Source organism: Cololabis saira, chromosome 24, assembly GCF_033807715.1.
Source record: "Cololabis saira isolate AMF1-May2022 chromosome 24, fColSai1.1, whole genome shotgun sequence".
Taxonomy (NCBI): Eukaryota; Metazoa; Chordata; class Actinopteri; order Beloniformes; family Belonidae; genus Cololabis; species Cololabis saira.
In genome coordinates this window covers 3,975,107-3,998,407 of record NC_084610.1, presented here as the reverse complement: position 1 = coordinate 3,998,407, position 23,301 = coordinate 3,975,107, and the positions used below count along the sequence as shown (strand labels likewise).

Here is a 23,301-nt window from a genome sequence, read left to right as displayed (position 1 = left end):
GACTGCAGGTGAGACGAGGGTGAGACGGGGTGAGATGGGGGTGAGACGGGGGTGAGACTGCAGGTGAGACAGGGGTGATACGGGGGGTGAGACTGCATGTGTGTCAGGGGGTGAGACTGCAGGAGAGACGGGAGTGAGACTGCAGGTGAGACGAGGGTGAGACAGGGGTGATGCAGGGGTGATGCAGGTCGACCCTCCAGCTCCCCAGAGAGCCGCTGATCTCCGCTCCTCCAGAGTTGAGCTGGGCGGCAGCTTGTGCTGATAATCGACAAAATCCTCCCAAAGTGTTGTGTTAATCTCTCTCTGCAACACATATGCACAACAATCTGTGTGTTTTTAGACTTGCTAATGTGTTTGGCAGAGACTCCCTGAGCATTTTTACTGAACTATTTTGGATACGTCACGTTAATCTGCTGGTTTTAAACCCTTTATTGTAGCCCTTCTCTCCTCTTTACAGGAATACTGATGGAGCTCTGCTTTTCCCTGCGTACATGCTGGTACCCAGGACATGCACCTTTATTTATTTATTTAATAGAAACTAAGGCGATCTTTTTCTGCAAATGTTGTACTCCAAAACTGGAGTGTGCCTATTTTAATTAGTAACATTTGAACAATGAAGTGTAATGTAAGCAGTGGCTGGTTCTCATTGCCAGCCTTGATACGCAGCATGTGGGATAGTTGGAGAGCTGGATCACCGCATATTTCCATTTCAGCAACGCCACATGGCCGCATGTTTTTATTTATGTCACCAAACAAGTTTCTGATGTGATGTGGACTGGTGTCCTTAAGCTGGAAAAAAAATAATTAAAACTGGCAGAACTGAAGCTGCCTGCACATGTTTGTTTTTTTGGTGTTTTTTTTATTTTCCAGATGTCTTTGTTTTGTAAAGATTTCTAGTTTGCCATCATGTGGCTTAGTTTGGTTGTGCTGGGGAAGATTTCACTTATTCATGGCAACACTCTGTTGTGGTTATTGTTAAATTTGGAAACAAGTATTTTTAATGTCTTTTAACAGTGCCGTAATAGTACAGACGGATTATGAATTAAAAAGAACTGTGTGGTCACAGTTTATTCTGGCCGAAGGAAAATACTTTAAACACAGCAGGAAGGGACTGTTAAAAAGCCCTTTTATCCACCAGGGTGGTTATGATTGTATATCAGGAGTAAAGTAGCTACATGTTGCTTATTTCTTTATTTTTTGTATTTTGCATTTTGCTGTACAAAACGGTGCACAAATCATGGTTGCATAAATCCAGTATCAGCCATTATTGAACAAAAAAAAAGACTTTTCACGACTTTCATCCAGTTGTAAATTGTGATAAGATATTTGTAAGTCCTGCCCTGCAGAGCTGTTTATGCTCTCACGCTTATTCATGGAAACTCTCTTTTGTGGTTATTGTTAAATTTGGAAACAAGTATTTTTAATTTCTTTTAAAATTGGCGTAATCAGTACTGGAGTTGAGGGGGGATGAGAGGGGACGGCATCCCCCTCCCCACTGAAATAAAAACGGTCAAAATCATCCCCCCAGTAAAACTGCCATCCCCCCTTTCCATCCCTTATGTCATTTCATCAATGAATGTGGTTTTACTGCTATTTCAACATTTAGAGTCATCACCAGAAAAATAACACCAGAAAAATAACTTATTTGACAATTTTCACCTGTTTCAAGTAAATTTTCACTTGAAATAAGTAGAAAAATCTGCCAGTGGGACAAGATTTATCTTCTTATTACAAGCAAAAAAATCTTGTTCCACTAGCAGATTTTTCTACTTATTTCAAGTGAAAATCTACTTGAAACAGGTGAAAATTGTTGTTTTTTCCAGTGATGAGTCTTGTTTTAAGTGTAATGAGATTTTTTTTACTAAAATGAGACATTTTAACTAGAAATAAGACAAATATTCTTGTTAAGATTTAGAGTTTTTGCAGTGATCCATTTTACTTATCCTGTGAAGGACAGAGTCATATTGATAAGTTCAGAAAAGTGTTTTTTATTGTTGTGTTTTGATGTATTTGATGTAAGCCCAGTGGATATTTAAAGCTTACAGAAGGCTGCATTTAACTGCTGCTATGTCATTCCTGCAGTATTTCTGCAGGTGTTTTGGTCACTGCTATTATTTGTAATATATTATATTATTTGTAATCAGCACAAATTATCTGTCCCCATATGATAAAATCCACCACCCCCCCTGATTATTTTTTACAATTTGAGTACTGGGTGGAATAGTATGGGCGGACTATGACTTAAAAAGAACAGTGTGGTCACAGCTTATTAATAAAAAAAAGAAATGATGTATGTGGTACCAAGTGTGTATTGCATTTATATAAAATTCTCATTTTTGAATTAAAAATTCCCGCATGTCTGGATTTGATATCTTCTGACGTCATCCAACTTCCGGGGTTACGTCACCGCTGCAGGAAACATGGCGGCGTCCGGTGTGCGAGCCGTGGGATTATTCCTGGGGAAATGTGGGAATTACAGCACGGGTATAAACACAGTCACCTCGCAAATCAGCCGGCAGGTAAATAATGTTTATGTTTTTGGCTAAGCATTCGTGCTTCCTCTTTTAACAAAGGTTATAAACTGTAAAATCCTGACGTCCTTGAGTGAGCGTGTTCTTGCTAGCCGAAACCCCCTTGACAGATATGTGAATTCAAAGTTGATCAAACTCGCAGCGCATATGAACGTAGGTTGAGCCTGTGTTCATGTCATTATTTTAATCACCAACCTCTATGCTACACTTCGGCTATACTTATTTGCCTGTGTAGATATTTAGAGAGCTGTGGTGTCCATGTTTCATGTGTGATAACACCGTTGTTGTCTCTGGTTTGCAGGTGCTGAGCCGGCAGATCTGTCTGAGTTCTGGTCTCTGCAGGAAGAACCAGGCGGCTGGAGGGACCCAGTACACGCCAGAGTTCTTCAAGAGCCAGATAGAGGAGTTTGACATCGGGAAACGACATCTGGCCAACATAATGGGAGAAGACCCTGAGAACTTCACCCAGGAGGACGTAGACGTGAGTTACAACACTCTGCTTTTGAAATCTGGTGAAAAGATACAGCACAACCTCAACACTCTGGTTGAGGGTTTGTCTCAGCATGTGATGGAGATGGCATTACATGCTGAAGACTCCTTAGAAACCTGACATTTCTACCGCATGAGTCACAATACTGTATACCAGGACGGTTTGAAGGTTCACTCCACAGAATGGACAAAACATGACCTGGTAAATGACAAAGCATAGACAGTAAAGTTTAGGATTCAATCTGACATTATGGTACTCAAAAGGCCCTGACCACCACACACAGCTTCAACTTCACATTCATCCAAATAACTATTGTTACCCACGCTTTTTCTTGGCATTATTAATGTCAAAAACAACAACAACGACAGTAATAAGCTGTCAGTTGTTTCCACTCGGCTACATGGCCTAACCAAATAACACATTAAAAATTACACGTAGTGACGTTGAACACTAACCTTTTCACTTATTTTCTCGTTCGTTGTTTTTCTTATTCCTCGCTCTTCTTATTTCTTCCTTTTCACTTACGTCCTCTTCGTCTTCTTCTTCTCCTCTCACATAAAAACACCTGTGCACCGGCAAAAATAGTCCCCGGTAATTCACTTCCGTTGTGGCTTTTTTTATTTGCGTCGTTTTTTAATTTTATTTGCAGCGGGGTTTCTTTTTGTTTGCAGCGATTCTTTTATTTGCAGCGGCCTCTGTTTCTGTTTTCAGCGTTACTTTTATTTTCAGCAATGGCGGGTCTCGGCCACCGTACATTTCTGATGCACACTAATGCCATTACATACTAATAGTCCTTATATGTCACAGAAAAGGGTTACAGTTGAAAGAAAATGTTGTCAAAGCCTTGAAATTTACATACACATTCATATGATGATGATAATGACTTGGATTTATATAGCGCCATTCAAGGCACCCAGAGCGCTTTACAGAAATCATTATTCATTCATACACATTCTCACCGGTGGTGGTAAGCTACATTTGTAGCCACAGCTGCCCTGCAGACTGACGGAAGCGTGGCTGCCATATCGCGCCAAACGGCCCCTCCAACCACCACAAAACATTCAGACACATTCACACACCCCTTTTCCACCAAACCAATTACAGTGCTGGTTCTGGTTCACAACTCGTTCAACTTGCGAACCAGCTGAGAACCGGTTTGTTTTTTCATAGCTCGGGGTGCTCAGGGGAGCCACGTCATTACGTCTCTGTAAATGTGGGAACAGAAAGCTGATGTCACTCGGTTCATGTTCATGAAGATTACCTGTGGTGTTCTACGTGGTTTAGGGTGCACTCACTCTCGTTACTCCCACCAAGCACTGTTAACTCCCAAAGTCTGCTTCCTTCAACGAGTGTGAGTTTTGTGGTGAGGCACCGTACAATTCCTGGTCTCCAGCGGGGTTGGAGGTGGTGTGTTTTGGGTCGTGTTTTTACTTTTGGGTTTTAGAGAAATGCATGTTTAGTGTACTCCAGCTGTGTGGAACTGGTTGTTGGGGAAACTGCAGATATGGAGGCGTAACTCTCATCAACCAGTTGATCAACAGATACTCTATAAGTAATCAATTCTGGGATGCTTATCGACAAGCCACCCTTCCAGCGTTGGAGCCTGATTCCTAAGCAGCTTAGAACAAACAGACCGCTGCAACTCCTTCATACTTCATAACGAGGACATCACAGAAGCAGGCAGATAAATGTTCACAGTAACAAAATAGAAATACTGATCATGGATTCAGAATCAGGATCCAAAACAGACCGTTTCATTAACTCTGATGATGACAGTTTTAGCAATAAAATTGCCAAAATGTCCCCCAAAATACAGAACTGACTCAATAATACATGAATATGCCAATAATACTGCAAAAATAATGAATTCAAGTTCAATATTTCACTACATTTAACAGCAGTTTTATTAACATTTTCTGTAGATGTGTTTTTTTTTCTTTTTTAATTTTCCTTTGTTTTACTTCCCTTTTTAAAGAAACAGAAAAATGGGAAAAGGAAAATATAGAAAAAGATACTGATCTGTTACTCATCGCTGCAAACGTCCCGTTTGTACAGGACTCTCAGAAAATTAGAATATTGTGATAAAGTTCTTTTATTTTCTGTAATGCAATTAAAAAAACAAATGTCATACATTCTGGATTCATTACACATCAACGGAAATATTGCAAGCCTTTTATTATTTTAATATTGCTGATTATGGTTTACAGATTAAGATTCCCAGAATATTCTAATTTTTTGAGATAGGATATTTGATATTTCTTAAGCTGTAATTGCATGCATTACAGAAAATCACAATATTCTAATTTTCTGAGACAGTCCTGTATGTTTTCTGACTAAATTTCCACGTGGAGCCTCTGACGAGTAGAAACCCGTCCTCTGCAGCAACGCTGTGGTTCCAGCTGAACGGCTCCAGCTCGGGGAAGTTGGTCGTTTTCTTCGTGAACAGATCAAACCGGTTCCCCAACAACTTCTGGATTAATGAGAGTTTTTGACTTTATTCTCGTTGAAACGTTCAGATACTTGTTGCTCATTTCGGTTAAGTTTAAAGGAATATTCTGGTCTGTTACTAAAAGTTGAAGAGCATTAACTTTGGCTTGAGACATCAACGACGATGGGATAGAGTGAACAGGGCTCTTACAGACAAACTGGGGTATTTCTTTAACGTTATATGTTTACAGAAAGTGTACAGGCACCACACCAGTGTATTTGTGTCATACACATCCAAGTATTGGTCCGGTTCTGTGGAAGTAGAGGCCAGGATCTGCAGGAACCCAAACCCCTCTAATAAAAGACCCTGGTTTGTTTCTCTGAGGCCACGTTTACACGTAGCAAAAACTGTGGTGTTTTCAATTCAATTCAATTTTATTTATATAGCGTCTAATACAACAAAGTTGTCTCTAGACGCTTTCCAGAGACCCAGAACATAAACCCCCGAGCAGTTATTACATAAACAATGGCAGGTAAAAACTCCCCTAGTGGGAGAAAAGCCTTAAGCCAAACAGTGGCAAGAAAAACTCCCCTTTAGGAGGAAGAAACCTTGAGCAGGACCAGGCTCATAAGGGGGGACCCTCCTGCCGAGGGCCAGGGTCCCCCCCAGGGTCATGCGTTTTGGCCGTTTGTTTACATGAAAACGAAGCTCAAAGTCACTAAAAACCATAATTTCTGAAAACTCTGGCCAAAGTGGAGATTTACAAAAACTCAGTTTTCACGTTTGCTTGTAAACAGAGGAAAATGGATATTTAGGCTTCAGAACGACACATTAAGGCTGATTTATGGTTCCGCATTACACCAACGCAGAGCCAGTGCGTGTCGCCGCGTAACCTACGGCGTAGACTCTGCGTCGATTTAATGCAAAACCATAATTCAGGCTTTATGCAACAGAAACATCACCAGCGTCATGAGTGTCACCTGTGTTTACAATTAGTTTGGCCACCATCAATATTTTCTTGTATTTTACCTGTTTTATATTCTAAAGTCACACTTAAAAGTAACTCCACTTCTCTGTCACTCCAAACCAAAGACTCTCGTTCATCTTGGAAGTAACTGAAAGTTACTCGTGTCATTTGTTGATGTTTTTTCCAGGATTCTGATTGGCTAGCAAAGGGGTCAGCAACCTGCGGCTCTAGAGCCGCATGCGGCTTTTTAGCACCGAACTAGTGGCTCCTGGAGCTTTTTTTTTTTAAATGTTTGACCTTTTTTTTTCTCTTTTTTTCTCTTTCTTTCTCTTTTTCTCTCTTTTTTCTTTTTTTCGCTTTTTTCCTTTCTTTTTTAATCTTGAAATTTTGACTTTTTTCTCAACATTTCGACTTTTTTCTCAAGATTGTACTTCAACATTAATCTCGACATTTCGACTTTTCTCGACATTTCAACTTTTTTCTCGAAATTTTGACTATTTCCTCGACATTTCGACTTTTTTCTCAACATTTAAACTTTTTTCTCGACATTTCGCCATTCGCCGTTTGTCTTCATTCTAAGGCTTATACAAGACTTTTTATTTTTTGCGGCTCCAGACATATTTGTTTTTTGTGTTTTTGGTCCACTTTGTTCAGAAAAGGACCAGAGAGGAATCTCAAACCTCAGTCGTCTGCCTCCCTACCTGCTGTGGCAGCGTGCAGGTGTGGCCTCTGGATCCTCCAGCGCATCATGGACACGGGCCCGCACGCTCATTTGCGTTTTTGGCACAGCATCCGCCCGCAGCGCTCCAACCGTTTAGCTGGATTTCCCAGCCGTCCCTCGGCCGGTCCCCGGCGGCCCTCGGCAGTAATGAAGAGAGCCGTCGGCCCCCGGCCGTGAAAGCCGAGGTGACGGCGAGCAGCCCGGTCCTGGATGAGGAGACATCTGTGAGGGCTGCAGGGGAGCCGCCGCCGGCTCCTGAGAAATCCCTGCGCTCCGGTTTGGAGTCCAAACCCTTCAGGTGTCATGGTGACGAAGACGCGGGGAAAATCAACACGATGTTCACATCCAGAGGGGGATTAACGCCACCGACATCCCGTAACGAGCCGTGAAAACAAACGACACAGAAGTTCAAAGATGAAAATGATATTTTGACACAAAATTTAAAAAAAAAAATGCTTTGTTTCATTCTTGTCGTGAAAAAATCTTCTAATTCTAGCAAACCCCAAAGTAACCTTTTTAAATGTAGTTGGTTGATTTTTTTTTAAAAATGTATCCTTTATTTATCCAGGAACGTCCCATTGAGATACAATATCTCTTCTGCCAGGGAGTCCTGGTCAATAAATTCAGTTTCATATAAAAGAAAATGCATACAGGGACAAGTAACTTTACAAAAAAAAAAACATATCAAAATGAGAAACAAACAAACATAAAACATACAAGGATCAGAAAGCTAAAAAGAATTCATGACAAATAATGGCACTAGATGAAAAACAATGAAATTGTTCTGTGAAAAGTGATTTGAACATATGTTTGAACATGTTAAGAGAGGGTAAATATTTCAAGTGAGTATGTGTTGTAGCTCATTCTAAGCTTGCGGTGCATGAAAGGAAAAGGCCGATTTACCAACTCTGTTCCAGTACTGATGATCTATTAAAATATTACTCTAGTAGCTATAACACTAAATTGGATATGTACAGAGGTAATTTACCCAGTAATGCTTTTGCAATAAATATTAACATATGTGATTTTCTCCTTAGAATCAGTGAAGTCCATTCAACCATTTGATACAAAGTACAATGATGTGTACGTGCACTTGAACCAGTCACAAACCGCAAGGCAGCATGTAGACTACATCCAGTTTTTTCAAAAGAAATGAAGATGCATGCATGTAAATTACATCACCATAGTCTAATACTGACAAAAAGGTACTTTTTAAATTTAATTTAAAGGAAACATGAATAAAAATAAAACCTCCAAGACCCTGAAGCCGCAGAACATCACGGGTCCAGATCAGAGCTGAACTCACAAGCTCCACGTCTTCAGATTCAGATTCAGAAAACTTTATTCATCCCCGAGGGGCAATTGCAGGACAACTGAGCAGCAAGATGTTGAAAATCTCAAATAGAACAAGAAATAAAAAAGAATAAAAATGAACAGGGCATGTCTCCTTATGTACAAAAAATATATAAATATACGAATGTCAAAAAAATCTACAACAGAGTGACTGTAGTGGTATAAGTAAAAATATAAAGTATAAAGTGTCAATGCAAAGTGTTGACAGTGGATTTAAACAGTCCAACAGGAGTATAGAGTAGTCCACTCTGTGGATGTGGGGGATGTGTTTAGCAGCTGGAATTAAAAAGCATTCATTCACGTCCTCAGAGGAGTTTGACTTATTTTGACCCTTGTGCTGTCTTTGGGTCAAGGAAGGAGGAAGAGAAAAAGGAAGGAAGAGAAGAAGGAAGAAAGAAAAGAAGGGAGGGAGGAAGGAAGGAAGAAAGAGAAGGAAGGAAGAAAAGAAGGGAGGGAGGAAGGAAGGAAGAAAGAGAAGGAAGGAAGAAAAGAAGGGAGGGAGGAAGGAAGGGAGGGAGGAAGAAAGAAAAGAAGGAAGGAAGGGAGAAAAGAAGGAAGGAAGGGAGAAAAGAAGGGGGAATACAAGGAAAGAAGGGATGAAGGAAAGAAGGAAGGGAGAAAAGAAGGGGGAATACAAGGAAAGAAGGGATGAAGGAAAGAAGGGGGAATACAAGGAAAGAAGGGATGAAGGAAAGAAGGGAGGAAGGAAGGGAAAAAAGAATGAAAGAACGGAAAAAAGAATGAAGGAAGGAAAGGAGAAAACAAGGAAATAATGTACGAGGGAAGGAAGGAAGGGAGGAAAGAAATAAGGAAGGGAGTAAAGAAAGAAGGAAGGAAGGGATAAAAGAGGAAGGGAAGGCGGAAGGAAGGAAGGAAGGAAGAAAGGAAGGAAGGGAGGAAGGAAGGAAGGAAGGGAGAAAAGAGGAAGGAGAGAGCAGGAGGAAAGGAGGACAGGAGAATTAGGTAATTTTGACCCGAAGACTGCAAGGGTTAAAACCTTTGATGAGCACAACCGCGAAGACGTGATTGAAGAGACAGATTTTATCCTCTGGACTAAAAGCATGAAATTCATTGTGTAGATTTTAAAATAAATGCGTGATGTTTCATTAAATGTGTAGAAATGTCAAAAAGTGGAGATTTTACTCAAAGTTTTGGACATGTAAAATAAGAAAAACTGCAACTTGACAACATGGTTAAGTTTCTCCGCGTTGAAGGAAATGAATTAGTTCTGTGGGTTTAAAAGTTTCTGGGCTGGTTTCTTGGCGGTTTCTGTCCCGTTGCAGCGTCTCATCCCACCTCGTGTAACCCCGATCCCCGTTTGCTCTGCTCCGTTACCGCGGCGACAGCTTCCCTCCTTCCTCTGTCACTCCGTCTCTGCCCCTCGGGGATCTCTCAGGAGACGCACAGGTGTGTCTTCATCTGTTCCCCTCTTTCCCTTTTTTGAAACTTGTCTTCCACTTCCTGTCCCTCAGACCTTTCGCTCCCCTTTTCTCTTCCTCCTCTCTGCCGTTTTGACAACCTTAAAGGCAGCAACCTGCTCCCTCCCAGAAGCACCTGCTGCTTCGCTAATTGAGCCGACGGAGAGGAAGCCGGAGAGGAAGAGGAGCGGCAAAATGGCGGGAGATGAGCAGGCTGTCGTGACGAGTGTGGCGGGGCCAACACACTTCTTGTCTGCCTCTCTCTCACACACGTTAACGGTGCCATCTGTAGCCCTGCTAAGAACACACACACACACACACACACACACACACACACACACACACACACGGTAGAGGATGAACTCGGAGTGAACCGTTGGACGTCCACGGCGTCCTCTGTTCACTGTCAACAAGTTGTGCCTTTTTCTGCTTGTTTTCTCCTCTAACTCCACAGTAACTCGTACACCTACACACACACACACACACACATGCACACACACACGCACACACACACACACACACACACACACACGGTCATGCTCTGGTCGCCTTTCCTTGAACTCGCCAGCAGCTTGCGCCTCTTCCTCTGTCACTTTCTTGGTCCGACCTCTCCTGTTTGGACATGTCAGCGTTGTCGCCGTCTGCCAACATCTCTCACACTGTCACCTCTCTTCCTCCCTTTATTTATTTATCTGTTTTTCTCTCTTTCTCCCCCACAGAGGAGCATCGCCTACCTCTTCCCCTCCGGCCTGTTTGAGAAGAAAGCTCGGCCCGTCATGAAGGTGAGACTTTATCTGTGACTTTTCTCTTCTTCAGAGTGTGTGACATGAAAAACACACACTTGTAAAGGAATAAAGAGTTGTATTGCTTGTTTGAAGGAGTGTAGTTGTGAAACACTTTAGACATTTTTTAATTTCTTTACTTACAACCTGTGAGGATGAGTCACATGTAGGTAAAGTTCAGAGCAAAAATGGTCTGAAACTTCACATTTTTTATTTTTATGAAGATCATTTCTGTTCACTTGGTAGTTGAGCTCTTATTTTGTAAATTTACAAAATAAGAGCTCAACTGAAGTGGATGAAGAGCTCACAGCGGATCCACGGCGAGGCTGCGGTACAAACACGGAGCAGGAATAACTTAAGAGTTGCAAACTACTTCTGAAGTTTTCCAAAGACATGATTGTAACGAGGATACGTCCGGCTGCTACGCTGATGACCAACTTTACAGAACAAATACATTTACAGCCTTTTATAAAGAATTGGTTTTCTTCTGCAGAGCTGGTTTTAGCATCAGCATCAGTTGGCATCTGTTACTCTACAGCAGGGAAAATGAGTATTGAACACGTCAACATTTCTCTCAAAAAACATATTTCTAATCGAGCTATTGACATGAAATGTTCACCAGATGTCGGCATCAACCCAAGTAATGCACACATACAAAGAAATCCAAACATTTAAGTCCATAAATTAAGTTATGTGTAATAAAGTGAAATGGCACAGGGAATAAGTATTGAACACATGAAGAAAAGGAGGGGTAAAAAGGTCTGGAAAGCCAAGAAAACAGCTGGAGTTTGTCAGTATTTAGAAAGTTAACCTGTCCCCTATTTGTGCAAAGTAATAGCAGCTGGTTTAGTCCTGATTGATGCCTTTTTAAAAAGGTTTCTCACCAGCAAGGTGTTAGACAAGAAGCATTGCATGATGGGTAAAAGCAAAGAGCTGTCCAATTTTCCCCGTTGTACGTAAACTCATCTGACCAGGTTTTAAAAGTTTCCCTCCCCCTTCAAGGAATTGTCAAGAATGTTCAAGTCAAATTAATCGCAGAAGGGGGCTGGATTAAATCAAATTGTGGAGATAAAAACTTTTATTTCTGCTGCAACTTTGGACATTTTAACTTGGATGTTAGTTCGGAGCAAGTCTCTTTTGAATGCAGGCCCCGGTGGTCAGTCCAGGAACGGCTGTTGTTACTTAAAGTTTGGCTCCAACTCGGAAAAGTAAGATCGGTTGACACTTGATTAAAATAACTAAAATATGCTAAATTAAGGGCGTAGTTAGAGGTTGTGGTTGGCCGTCATCGTTCACCTTCTTCGACTTCTCCTTGAACCTCCGAGCCAACAGAGCGAGACCACACCTGTCCTGCCGTTAAGAGTCCCGAGTGGCTCCTCCGTCATTATCATGAGGGTTCTTTTATGCTTCACTTTATGATCCAAACCTGTTGTCGTTCATGTTTGACGTTTCCAACATTTCTGGTGTTTTCTCATCTCCAGCATCCTGAGGAAATCTTCCCGAGGCAGAGAGGTAAGTGGCGTCTGCAGCCGCTTGCGTTTTTGAGTCCGTTGTTCGGACCTGCAGCTCATGTTTCCCTCCTCTCCATAAAGCTGTCCAGTGGGGAGAAGACGGCCGGCCGTTCCACTTCCTGTTCTACACCGGCAAACAGTCCTACTACTCCTTGATGCATGTGAGTACAGCCGGCAGAACCCTCGGCCTGCTCACACCCCGGCTCGCTCCTCACCTGCAGCCCTGTTTTTATTCATAAATAAAATAAAATAGAGTTAGTCTTTCTACATTCATATAAGTTTCATTTAACTTAAATAGAGACCGACACAGTCATATGAGTAACCACAATACATGAGTAACCATGGCAACCAAACTCAAGCTGGACATAAATACGGCATAAAATTTGCAAAGAAAACAAATTTCTTATCAGCCAGGTGCTTTTTGTATCAGTTAGGCTCCACTTTAGCATTCCTGACACTAGTTTAGTCTTTCAGACACACTTTCTACTGCCGTTAAACTTTTACCGTTAAAGTCTGAAGCGCCGGATGTTTACAAGGTCTCGGTGAGACGCCTTCAAAATAAAAGCACTAAATATCAGTCTCCTTAATATATAAGAAATAAAATAAAACCCTGGCTTTAAATAATGTTAATGAGAAAACAAATACTCATATTAAGGTAACTTACAGTTTGCATTATTTTATTTTATTTTTTCGAAAATTATGTTTTATTATTTATTTATTTATTATTATTATTATTATTATTATTATTATTATTATTATTATTATAGAGAAAATACCACAGTTTTTAATGCCGATCTTGTCATTTTATTGAGTTTTTTATCAGCTACACCTTTAGATTGGGCCGTGAAAATATTGTCAGACATTAAACCGGTCCGCGGTTCAGAAAAGGTTGGGGACCACTGGATTAGAGGACTCAGACAGGCGGGGGGTGGGGAGGTCGGGGCAGGTCCAGCTGAAGGGCTGAATCTTCGAGGAGAGGCCTACCACACCCACCTGTAAGTGAGCGCTGGTTCTGGTTGACGCTGGCAGAAGACCTCAGTCATCCCGGACATTCGGGCTTGTTGGATTGCAGCAGAGTTGTTTCAGGTTTACTGCCGTCCTCTCCAACCCAAACCAGCATTCATGGAGGAGGATTGACTTTTACCAGTGAAAGAAAACCTGAACGCAATCCAGCAGAACGGCGCGCTAATGAGAAAAAGAGATCCCTTTAGGAGGACCGTTTCCACCTAAACCAGGTAAAATACCCTGACACCGGCCGGTTGAGTGAAGAAAACCAGACCAGGAGGATGAAGAACTCCTGAAGAGGTCAGGAAACCCTAAACTGTTCATTTGGAAACAATGAATAGATTACGAGATATTAAATAACAATAAAAATTACAAAAAATTAAAACCTCAGTAGCTCAGGTCCTTAAAATGACCAATTTAGAAACTTTGGTTAACTCTTCTGAAAAGTACAGGACTGTGTCAGAAAATTAGAATATTGTGATAAAGTTCTTTATTTTCTGTAATGCAATTTAAAAAAAAAAAAAAAAAAAAAAAAAAAAAAATGTCATACATTCTGGATTCATTACAAATCAACTGAAATATTGCAAGCCTTTTATTATTTTAATATTGCTGATTATGGTTTACAGTTTAAGATTAAGATTCCCAGAATATTCTAATTTTTTGAGATAGGATATTTGAGTTTTCTTAAACTGTAAACCATGATCAGCAATATTAAAATAATAAATATTTCAATATTTCAGTTGTTTTGTAATGAATCCAGAATGTATGACATTTTAGTTTTTGTAATTGCAATACAGAAAATAAAAAACTTTATCACAATATTGTAATTTTCTGAGACAGTCCTGTATAAGTCCATCTTGGTCCAGTAGATGACGGGAAGTTGCAGCAAACAGTTTGAGTGTTTTCAGGACGTGAACCTGAAAAGTGTAGCGTTTTGGGTTTTTTTTTTGTCCATATTTTATCTTTAATTACTCTCAGTACAGCTGGGCGACTCGTCGGCCTTTGTCCCACCATCGGGGCCACGTCTCCATGGAGATTAGAGGGTGTGAGGGGAGGAGGGGGGCGCTGCCCGTCTTCTTTATTTAAATATTTCCTGTTTTGCTTCGGCTTTGTTAACAAAGTCTTGTGTGATTAGAGATGTGTGTTTGTAGCTGAAACATCCAGAAGGATGAAATCTGAATGTTCTCGGCTCTGACTGACACACACACACACACACACGTGTGCAGGGTTTAGCCTGCAGCGTCAGGCGGCCCCCCTGCTGCTGGTTTAAATGGGAACGTCAGACGTGTCTGAGAGCTCGTGCCGCTTGTCTTCATGATCGCCGGCTCAGTCGCTCTCTTTAACCCTCGTTTCTCCTCTCCTGTATCCCGTCATGCTTCCTGGTTTCTCTGCTCTTTTTGTTCGATGTGTTTGCGACACACACACACACACACACACACACACACACACACACACACAGCCAGAGGGGGCAGCGTCACTCATTTCACCTGCTCGCCGCTCCACTGAGCCGTTGGCGACCACAGCCCCGAAGAGCCTGAAGCAGCATCTTCCTCTTCCATGTGGAGCCCCCGTCGTCCCGCAGACCCGCCCTCTCCACCCATCATCCACCAGTACCTTCCTCTCCCCCTCAAAGCTGAAGCTCTGGGCTCCAAGATGCTTCTGCCACTATTAAGATCACTCTAAATTAAATAGAGCAGCACTGAAACCGTCCGTCTCCGTCACGTCTCCGTCCTAAATGCGTGCAGATACGGGCCCTCCCGTCTCCCGCCATCCGCATCAATCCGTGTGAATTACTTCTGTAGAAGCAGCTGTTTGCAAACATGTAAGTCGACCACCTCGTCCAAACCTCGCTTCACTCCTGACTCCATTTTTCACATTTTCTATTATATTCTTTTTTTTTTTTTTTAAAGGAAATTGGTTTTTGCTGGAGGATTCCTTTTTTTTTTTTTCTTCTCTTCTCTGCCTCCCTCCCTCCTCCTCCTCCTCCTGTCGCTGGTCAGAGTGGCAGCGGATTAGGCACACTCTATCAAGAAGGAATTAAACAAACATCTGGTGAATAATTGACGGTGAAATGAGTTCTCACCCCGGCGTGTGTGTGTTTGTGTGTGTGTCTGAGTGAGTTCAGATAGACACACACAGGTTTTCTAACGGGTCAGGGAGGACGTTTCACCCCCACGAGCATACGAGATCACGTTTAAAGATGTTTCTGGGTTAAGTTAAAACTTGAACTGACAGAAACAGTCACAACTCCATCATCTGTGTGTTTTAGGAGCTCTATGGCAAAATGCTGAACATCGAGAAGTACCAGGACCGCCTCCGAGCCAAGGGACTCTTCTCCAAAGATGCCAAGCAGATGTAAGTGCAGTCTGAAGCAGAAACCTCAAATAAACCTGCAAGAAAGTGAAAGCTTCTCCTCTGCCTCCCCCAGCTCTCTGGGGACGAGCCGGTGGCTGATAAAGGAGGAGCTGGAGACGGTGGTGGCCGAGAGCATCTCCTCCCATGACGTGAGAGCAGCAACATGGATCCTACACAGTACTCGAGTTGTAAAAAAAATCAGGGGGGATGGTGGATTTTATCATATGGGGACAGATAATTTGTGCTGATTACAAATAATATAATATATTACAAATAATAGCAGTGACCAAAACACCTGCAGAAATACTGCAGGAATGACATAGCAGCAGTTAAATGCAGCCTTCTGTAAGCTTTAAATATCCACTGGGCTTACATCAAATACATCAAAACACAACAATAAAAAACACTTTTCTGAACTTACCAATATGACTCTGTCCTTCACAGGATAAGTAACATGGATCACTGCAAAAACTCACAATCTTAACAAGAATATTTGTCTTATTTCTAGTTAAAATGTCTCATTTTATTAAAACAAATCTCATTACATTTAAAACAAGACTCATCACTGGAAAAAACAACAATTTTCACCTGTTTCAAGTAGATTTTCACTTGAAATAAGTAGAAAAATCTGCCAGTGGAACAAGATTTTTTTGCTTGTAATAAGAAGATAAATCTTGTCCCACTGGCAGATTTTTCTACTTATTTCAAGTGAAAATGTACTTGAAACAGGTGAAAATTGTCAAATAAGTTATTTTTCTGGTGTTATTTTTCTGGTGATGACTCTAAATATTGAAATATCAGTAAAACCACATTCATTGATGAAATGACATAAGGGATGGAAAGGGGGGATGACAGTTTTACAGGGGGATGATTTGGACCGTTTTTATTTCAGGGGGGATGCCACCCCCCCTCAACTCCAGTACTGCTCCTACATGAGAGCTCCTCCTCCTCCGTGTCCACGTGTAAACTCCTCTGTGTTCTGTTCAGTACGACCGGTTCATCCAGCTGATGGAGCGGCTGCTGTCCATGCCCTACAGCAGCACGGAGGAGGAGTTCATCCAGCGCTACCGCCGCCGGCTGGAGGCTCAGTCCAGGCAGCAGATCGTACCGCCGCTGCAGACGGACGACAGAGGAGTGGCCTTCAGCACCTCAGACGGTACAGAATCTCTCCTCACACATCCATGCTTTCTGTCACCACTTCATGGATCTCAGCTGATGTTCTCCAAGTCCGGGTTGTCGGGCCCAGTGGAAACACTGCAAAAACTCAAAATCTTAACAAGAATATTTGTCTTATTTCTAGTTAAAATGTCTATTTTTAGTCAAACAAATCTCATTACACATAAAACAAGTGTCATTACCAGAAAAATAACAATTTTCACCTGTTTCAAGTAGATTTTCACTTGAAATAAGTAGAAACATCTGCCAGTGGAACAAGATTTTTTTGCTTGTAATGAGCAGATAAATCTTGTTCCACTGGCAGATTTTTCTACTTATTTCAAGTGAAAATTTACTTGAAACAGGTGAAAATTATCAAATAACAAGTTATTTTTCTAGTAATGACTCTTGTTTTAAGTGTATTGAGATTTTTTTTACTAAAAATGAGACATTTTAACTAAAAATAAGACAAATATTCTTGGTAAGATTTAGAGTTTTTGCAGTGAACATGAGATTAAAGAGAAGCAGCTCACGCTGACGCTTTCATCATACCGATAAAAACAACCTGCCAAATTTCTTCCTGCCATCTGCAGAAGAAACAACTGGAGGTTGTACATTTGTGGAAAATGCCTCTGATATTTACTAAAGTCGCTGCTGGCGTTCCATCCAATAATATCTACACAACACATCTAGATTCAGCCAGCATCCTGCATCCAGGCTTGATTTCTGCAGTTTATCATGAGACAAAGTCTGACGCACACGGCCATAATCCACTAATGATATAAAAAGAGCCTCTAACGCAACACAAGGCAGAGGACGGACAAATGAGTCCGACAACGTCCGATATCACCTGAACACGCACCTGGGACCATGATGAAAAATCTACTAAGTGATACAGAATTACTCAAGCAGAGCCAAAATAACTCCACAAACGTTCAGAATATCGGAACAAATGGATTTGGAAAAGCTACAATATAACACAAAACTACTCAAAACTGCTGAGAAGTGTTAGAAAATGTCTAAAAATAACCACTACGTGGCGCAAAAACTTAAGAACTGCTGCGGTGTAACATATTTTCATTTTCTGGTCATGCTTTTGGATCATTTACCATTAAATCGATGGATTATTAAACTCGTACGGATAAATACATTCCCAGATAGTCTCTCTTTTCCCTTTTAAAGTAAAATGTGATCGTCATGTTCAAACATGAAGCCGGTTAAACTGTGATATCAGGCTTTAGTTACAACAAACTATGAAATACACATCACACACTCAAAAAAAGAAAAACCAAATCAGCTGTAAAAAGATTTCAAACACCCGATTGGAATAATTTGCTTCTAAAACATTTGACAAATGTGTAAAATGACATTCCGACGCTCTGATGTTGGTTTTCAGGTCGGAGGAAGTCGTGTAACTCGTCTGTTATTCTCCGAGACTGCGGCTCCGGACGCATCACCATCAACGGTCAAGACTACCTGCAGTTCTTCTCCGTCCTGCAGGACAGGTGAGACGGTTGTGTCCCGCTTCATTCTCTGGTGCCGTTTCCTTTAAATGAAAGACGGGACGCGTCCAACACCCTCACACCTACACACCCTTCACAAAATTAGAGCAGCAGCTTTTCTCTCTCCGCAGCATCGCCTCAGTTTTCTTATTTATCTTCTTGTAGTGAGTTAATTACACAGTTGAGTGGTTGTGTGTGAGCGTCCAGAGGTGGTGTTGCCGCGCCGCGCGAGGACAGCCTGTAATTGGAGCAGAGAGGTGACAATTGACTTTGTCAGCAGCCGCGGTCCATTCAGGCTGAGACGCCATCCAGAACACGGGCCGTCTCCGTCCTGCTGAGTCAGAGTTTACGCCGTAATGTGCGGCCGAGATTGTAAAGAGGTTTTCATGGTGCCGGGACCACCCAAGCAGACATCAAATTAGCCTCTATCATTTAAATACGCCGGCCCGGCCGGTCGGGCCGCGGCTCATCCTTTCACCTCCGCTCCCTTATCGCTCTGTCTCTTTCTGCCGTCTCTCAGGGAGCAGCTGATGTTCCCGTTTCAGTTCGTGGGCCTGCTGGGACGCTTCGACGCCGACTGCAAGGTGAGCGGCGGGGGCCGGACGGGCCAGGCGGGGGCGCTGCGGCTCGCCATCTCCCGCTCGCTGCTCAGCTTCCTGTCGGAGAGAGAAGGGGAGATGATGAGACAAGGTGGGTCCGTTCACGCTGCTGTTTTCACCTGCTTTGAGTTGTTAGAACCAGTACTCGAGTTGTAAAAAAATAAATCAGGGGGGATGGTGGATTTTATCATATGGGGACAGATAGTTAGTGCTGATTACAAATAATATAATATATTACAAATAATAGCACTGACCAAAACACCTGCAGAAATACTGCAGGAATGACATAGCAGCAGTTAAATGCAGCCTTCTGTAAGCTTTAAATATCCACTGGGCTTACATCAAATACATCAAAACACAACAATAAAAAACACTTTTCTGAACTTATAAATATGCCTCTGTCCTTCACAGGATAAGTTAAATGGATCACTGCAAAAACTCTAAATCTTAACAAGTATATTTGTCTTATTTCTAGTTAAAATGTCTCAATTTAGTAGAAAAAATCTCATTACACTTAAAACAAGACTCATCACTGGAAAAAACAACAATTTTCACCTGTTTCAAGTAAATTTTCACTTGAAATAAGTAGAAAAATCTGCCAGTGGAACAAGATTTTTTGCTTGTAATGAGAAGATAAATCTTGTCCCACTGGCAGATTTTTCTACTTATAAGTAAAAGTTTACTTGAAACAGGTGAAAATTGTCAAATAAGTTATTTTTCTGGTGATGACTCTAAATGTTGAAATAGCAGTAAAACCACATTCAATGTTAAATGACATAAGGCAGTGGTTCCCAAACTTTTTTTGCCAGGCCCCCCTTTTGTACATAACAGAATTTTCGAGCCCCAACACAGACACACACATCTTTTGCATTCAAATACGACTGCAATTTATTTCATATATTGAACATATGTGCGAAAAAACTGTCCATCTCTGTAAAAATAGATTTTCAACCTGACCAGCTCCCAGAGATGGGAACAACAACAATATAAACAGGAGCCAAAATCTGAACATTTGCTCTACAAAAATTACACCTTTAATCCCCACATGTTTTCAGTGATGTGAGTGGGCTTGCTTCATGTGTGCAACACATTTCTTTTTTTTGCTTTTTTACTGTAAAATATAGTATGCATTACTTTCAACATATTTTTGAAAAACAGCAGCAACAGCTAAACAAATAATCAAAATTTCAACAATTGCTCTGCAAAAATGTCAGTTTTAATCCCCACACCTTTTCAGTGAGTGGGGTGGGCTTGTTTCATGTTACAGATCCTCTCAAACCGGTTGCAGGTGAGAGTTTACCACATGCATCTTCCTTCCAGTAGCACCGGGTAGTTGTGGGACCTTAAGCAGCAGGTCTACAGTTGCGAATTAGCCAGTTTGCTAAAACTGGCGCATTTACAGTAATGTTGATTAATGTGTACTGTCCTTTTTTAAATAAACTGAAATTGAAACTGAGGTCCCCGGTTAGATTCCCGCTGGCCAGACCATTACTTCATGTCATTCCCGTTCTCTCTTCCCCCTATTTCCTGTCTCTCTCTCTCACTGCACATATGTGTTGAAGGCAAAATCTTAAAGAAATAAATAATCTTACATTTTTTTATTTTATTTTTTTTTATGAATCTACCTTCCAACCTCGCCGCGCCCCCCCAGTTTGGGAACCACTGACATAAGGGATGGAAAGGGGGGATGGCAGTTTTACTGGGGGGATGATTTTGACCGTTTTTATTTCAGGGGGGGATGCCATCCCCCCTCATCCCCCCTCAACTCCAGTACTGGTTATAACGTCTTTGTGTCTAGAAGAGAAACTGACCCCTAAAACCATTTTAACAAAGATTGGTGTCCCTGTCAAGCTTGAAAAGCAAATGTTGGGCATCCCAAAACATTTGAGCTCTATTATTCAAACATTTGTGTCAGATCAGTCACTAACCCACATACCTCCGGGCGCCACTTGTGTTTGTGTTTCTGTTGTGAAGCGACAACCACCAAGGATGTAAATGATCAAAGATTTATGAATACTGACTGCTCAAACCGCGTCACAAAGCTCAGCAGCAGACAAAACAATCTGAACATTAGATTAATCGCCGCCCAGAAATCAAGAGGAACCTCTGATCAGAATCATGTTTATTTGGCCAAGTCAGGTCAAACAAGACATGGAATTGGACTCTGTTATTTTCGCTCACTGTACAGTAAATAGGCAAATAGGCAAATGACAGCTCTTATTAACATATATATACAATTTTTTTTTTAAAGTGAAAGTTGCAGCAATATGAGGTATGGTCAGTGAAATGCTCTCATGAGTTTCTCCAGTGATGTCATTTGGAGACGGAACAGCTTGTAAGGCCGACTCGTCTTTGCAGCCGAGCATGTAAAGAAGTCTGATGGATTGAGAAGACAAGTTTCATTGACTGGAAATGTTGGAAAAAAAAAAACACTTTGGGTTTAAAAGAAAAAGATAATAATAGTAATAACAGCCAATAACGTAATAATTTTGTCCATTTCAAATGTAATAAAGCCAATAGTGTAATAATGTGCCAATAATGTAATAAAACTTTTGAGCCAATAACGTAATAACTTTTTGCCGATAATGTAATAAGGCATTACATTATTGGCTGGTTATTACATTATTGGCCTGGTATTAAAAAAAACCTTTCAAAATGTAATAACTGGTGCCGATAATGTAATAACACATAAATGTGACAGCAGCTCTTGGAAATAAAGGTTTTTTTTGCAGTTTTTGGGCGGTTAGTGGATGACATATACTCGTCATATTTACCGTATTTTCTGGACTATAAGCCGCACCCGCATATAAGCCGCATCCGCTCTATTTTTAAAAAAGAATTTAAAAAAAGATATACAAGCCGCACCTGCATACAAGCCGCATCCGCTCTATTTAAAAAAAAAAGATATGCAAGCCGCAGATATTTATGTTGTTAGATTAGATATTTACTACATGTACAGAAGGATTTTGAACTGTAAATGATGTACATGTTTGTACCTAAATAGATCCTTTCCTAATAGTGTCTTTTAACACGGCAGCAACTTTGCTGATTAAAACGGGACAGAACCAAGAGAAAATAACCGGTATTTATTTATCTATTTATCTGTTTGAAATCTGCTTCTACTTCTATCTGCTAAAGAAGAAGTAGCGTGTTTTTCTTTGCATTTATTTTGTCTTAGTTTTGATTCTAATTCCGGTTAGAGCGCCCCTAGCGGTGGAAGAAAAATCCACAGAATAGCTGCACCTTTGTATAAGCCGCACGGTTCAAAACCTATGAAAAAAGTAGCGGCTTATACTCCAGAAAATACGGTATTCATATATCATTATTTATTATTTATTCACTCATTTCCAGCATCCTCAATGTCATTGTCAACCAAAGGGTTAGCCATAGACTGTTTATCAGAATTAGCTTCAGTTTGAAACAGAAAGCCAGGTTCATCCGATATAGAGGGGGGGTCGGGATTGTTACAACCATTAGTGTAATAATGTGCCAATAATGTAATAAAACTTTTTTTTTTATTACATTATTGGCACATTATTACACTATTGGCTTTATTACATTTGAAATGGCCAAAATTATTACATTATTGGCAGTTATTACTTTATTGGCTGTTATTACGTTTTTGGTTGTAACAGGGGGACAAAAAGATCTCAAATTGAATGAAACGTTAAGCACGTGGGGGCTCAATCATGCTTTGGGCGGGAACATGTCCAACTGAAGGAGCATGTTCTAGAAGCAAAATGAATCTGAGAATAACATATTTTCTTCATCTTGTTTCTGCTTCAGCTGGCCTGTTAACAGCTGACCCACGAGTGAGGGAGAGGAAGAAGCCGGGCCAGGAAGGAGCACGACGCAAGTTCACCTGGAAGAAACGCTGATTTGGACCAGAGATCTTACCTGAACTGAAATGTGAGAACATGTGCAGCTTTGGAACCACATGAACATCAACCTCCTGTTTGAGATGCTCAAGCTGCAGTGAGCGCCCTCAGCCACCAGATGGAGCTGTTTAATAAGAAGTGGTATTGTGTTGTTTGTCAATATATAAATAAATACATTTAAAACTTTTCATATTAAAAAAAAAGAGGAATGGATCCTTTCCAATGTTTTTTTTTCTTTTAACTGTGTATTTTGACCTGCCACTTACTAGGTTATAATGTGTTTAAAATATGAGATTGATTAAAACCAGTGAACGGAGACCAAAAGGCGTTATCGGGGATATTTGAGGTTGTTTTTTTTTTTTTTAAATAGCATAGTTTGGGATTTTAGTCAAGATAAACTATATTCCTATACAGGACTGTCTCAGAAAATTAGAATATTGTGATAAAGTTCTTTATTTTCTGTAATGCAATTTAAAAAATAATGTCATACATTCTGGATTCATTAGAAATCAACTGAAATATTGCAAGCCTTTTATTATTTTAATATTGCTGATTATGGCTTACAGTTCAAGATTAAGATTCCCAGAATATTCTAATTTTTTGAGA

The 23,301-nt window shown here is 40.9% G+C and overlaps 1 protein-coding gene across 1 annotated transcript; it reads left to right on the top strand.

Annotated features, from left to right (window-relative positions):
- The first annotated feature begins 2,401 nt into the window (after positions 1-2,401).
- On the top strand, positions 2,402-23,042 carry mrps9 (mitochondrial ribosomal protein S9). The gene is made up of 11 exons (XM_061715541.1): positions 2,402-2,519; positions 2,833-3,012; positions 10,628-10,690; positions 12,172-12,202; positions 12,283-12,362; positions 15,476-15,561; positions 15,635-15,710; positions 16,549-16,717; positions 18,113-18,221; positions 18,739-18,908; positions 22,604-23,042. The coding sequence occupies exons 1-11, from the start codon at positions 2,421-2,423 to the stop codon at positions 22,693-22,695; spliced, it is 1,155 nt and encodes a 384-aa protein (XP_061571525.1). The 5' UTR covers positions 2,402-2,420; the 3' UTR covers positions 22,696-23,042.
- Positions 23,043-23,301: the final 259 nt, after the last annotated feature.

Excerpts from the sequence above, each read along its gene's own strand:
- mrps9 (XM_061715541.1), top strand. The coding sequence starts at position 2,421 with ATGGCGGCGTCCGGTGTGCGAGCCGTGGGATTATTCCTGGGGAAATGT. Across the intron at positions 12,363-15,475 it reads CCTACTACTCCTTGATGCAT|GAGCTCTATGGCAAAATGCT; the intron begins GTGAGTACAGCC and ends TGTGTGTTTTAG. Across the intron at positions 16,718-18,112 it reads GGCCTTCAGCACCTCAGACG|GTCGGAGGAAGTCGTGTAAC; the intron begins GTACAGAATCTC and ends GTTGGTTTTCAG.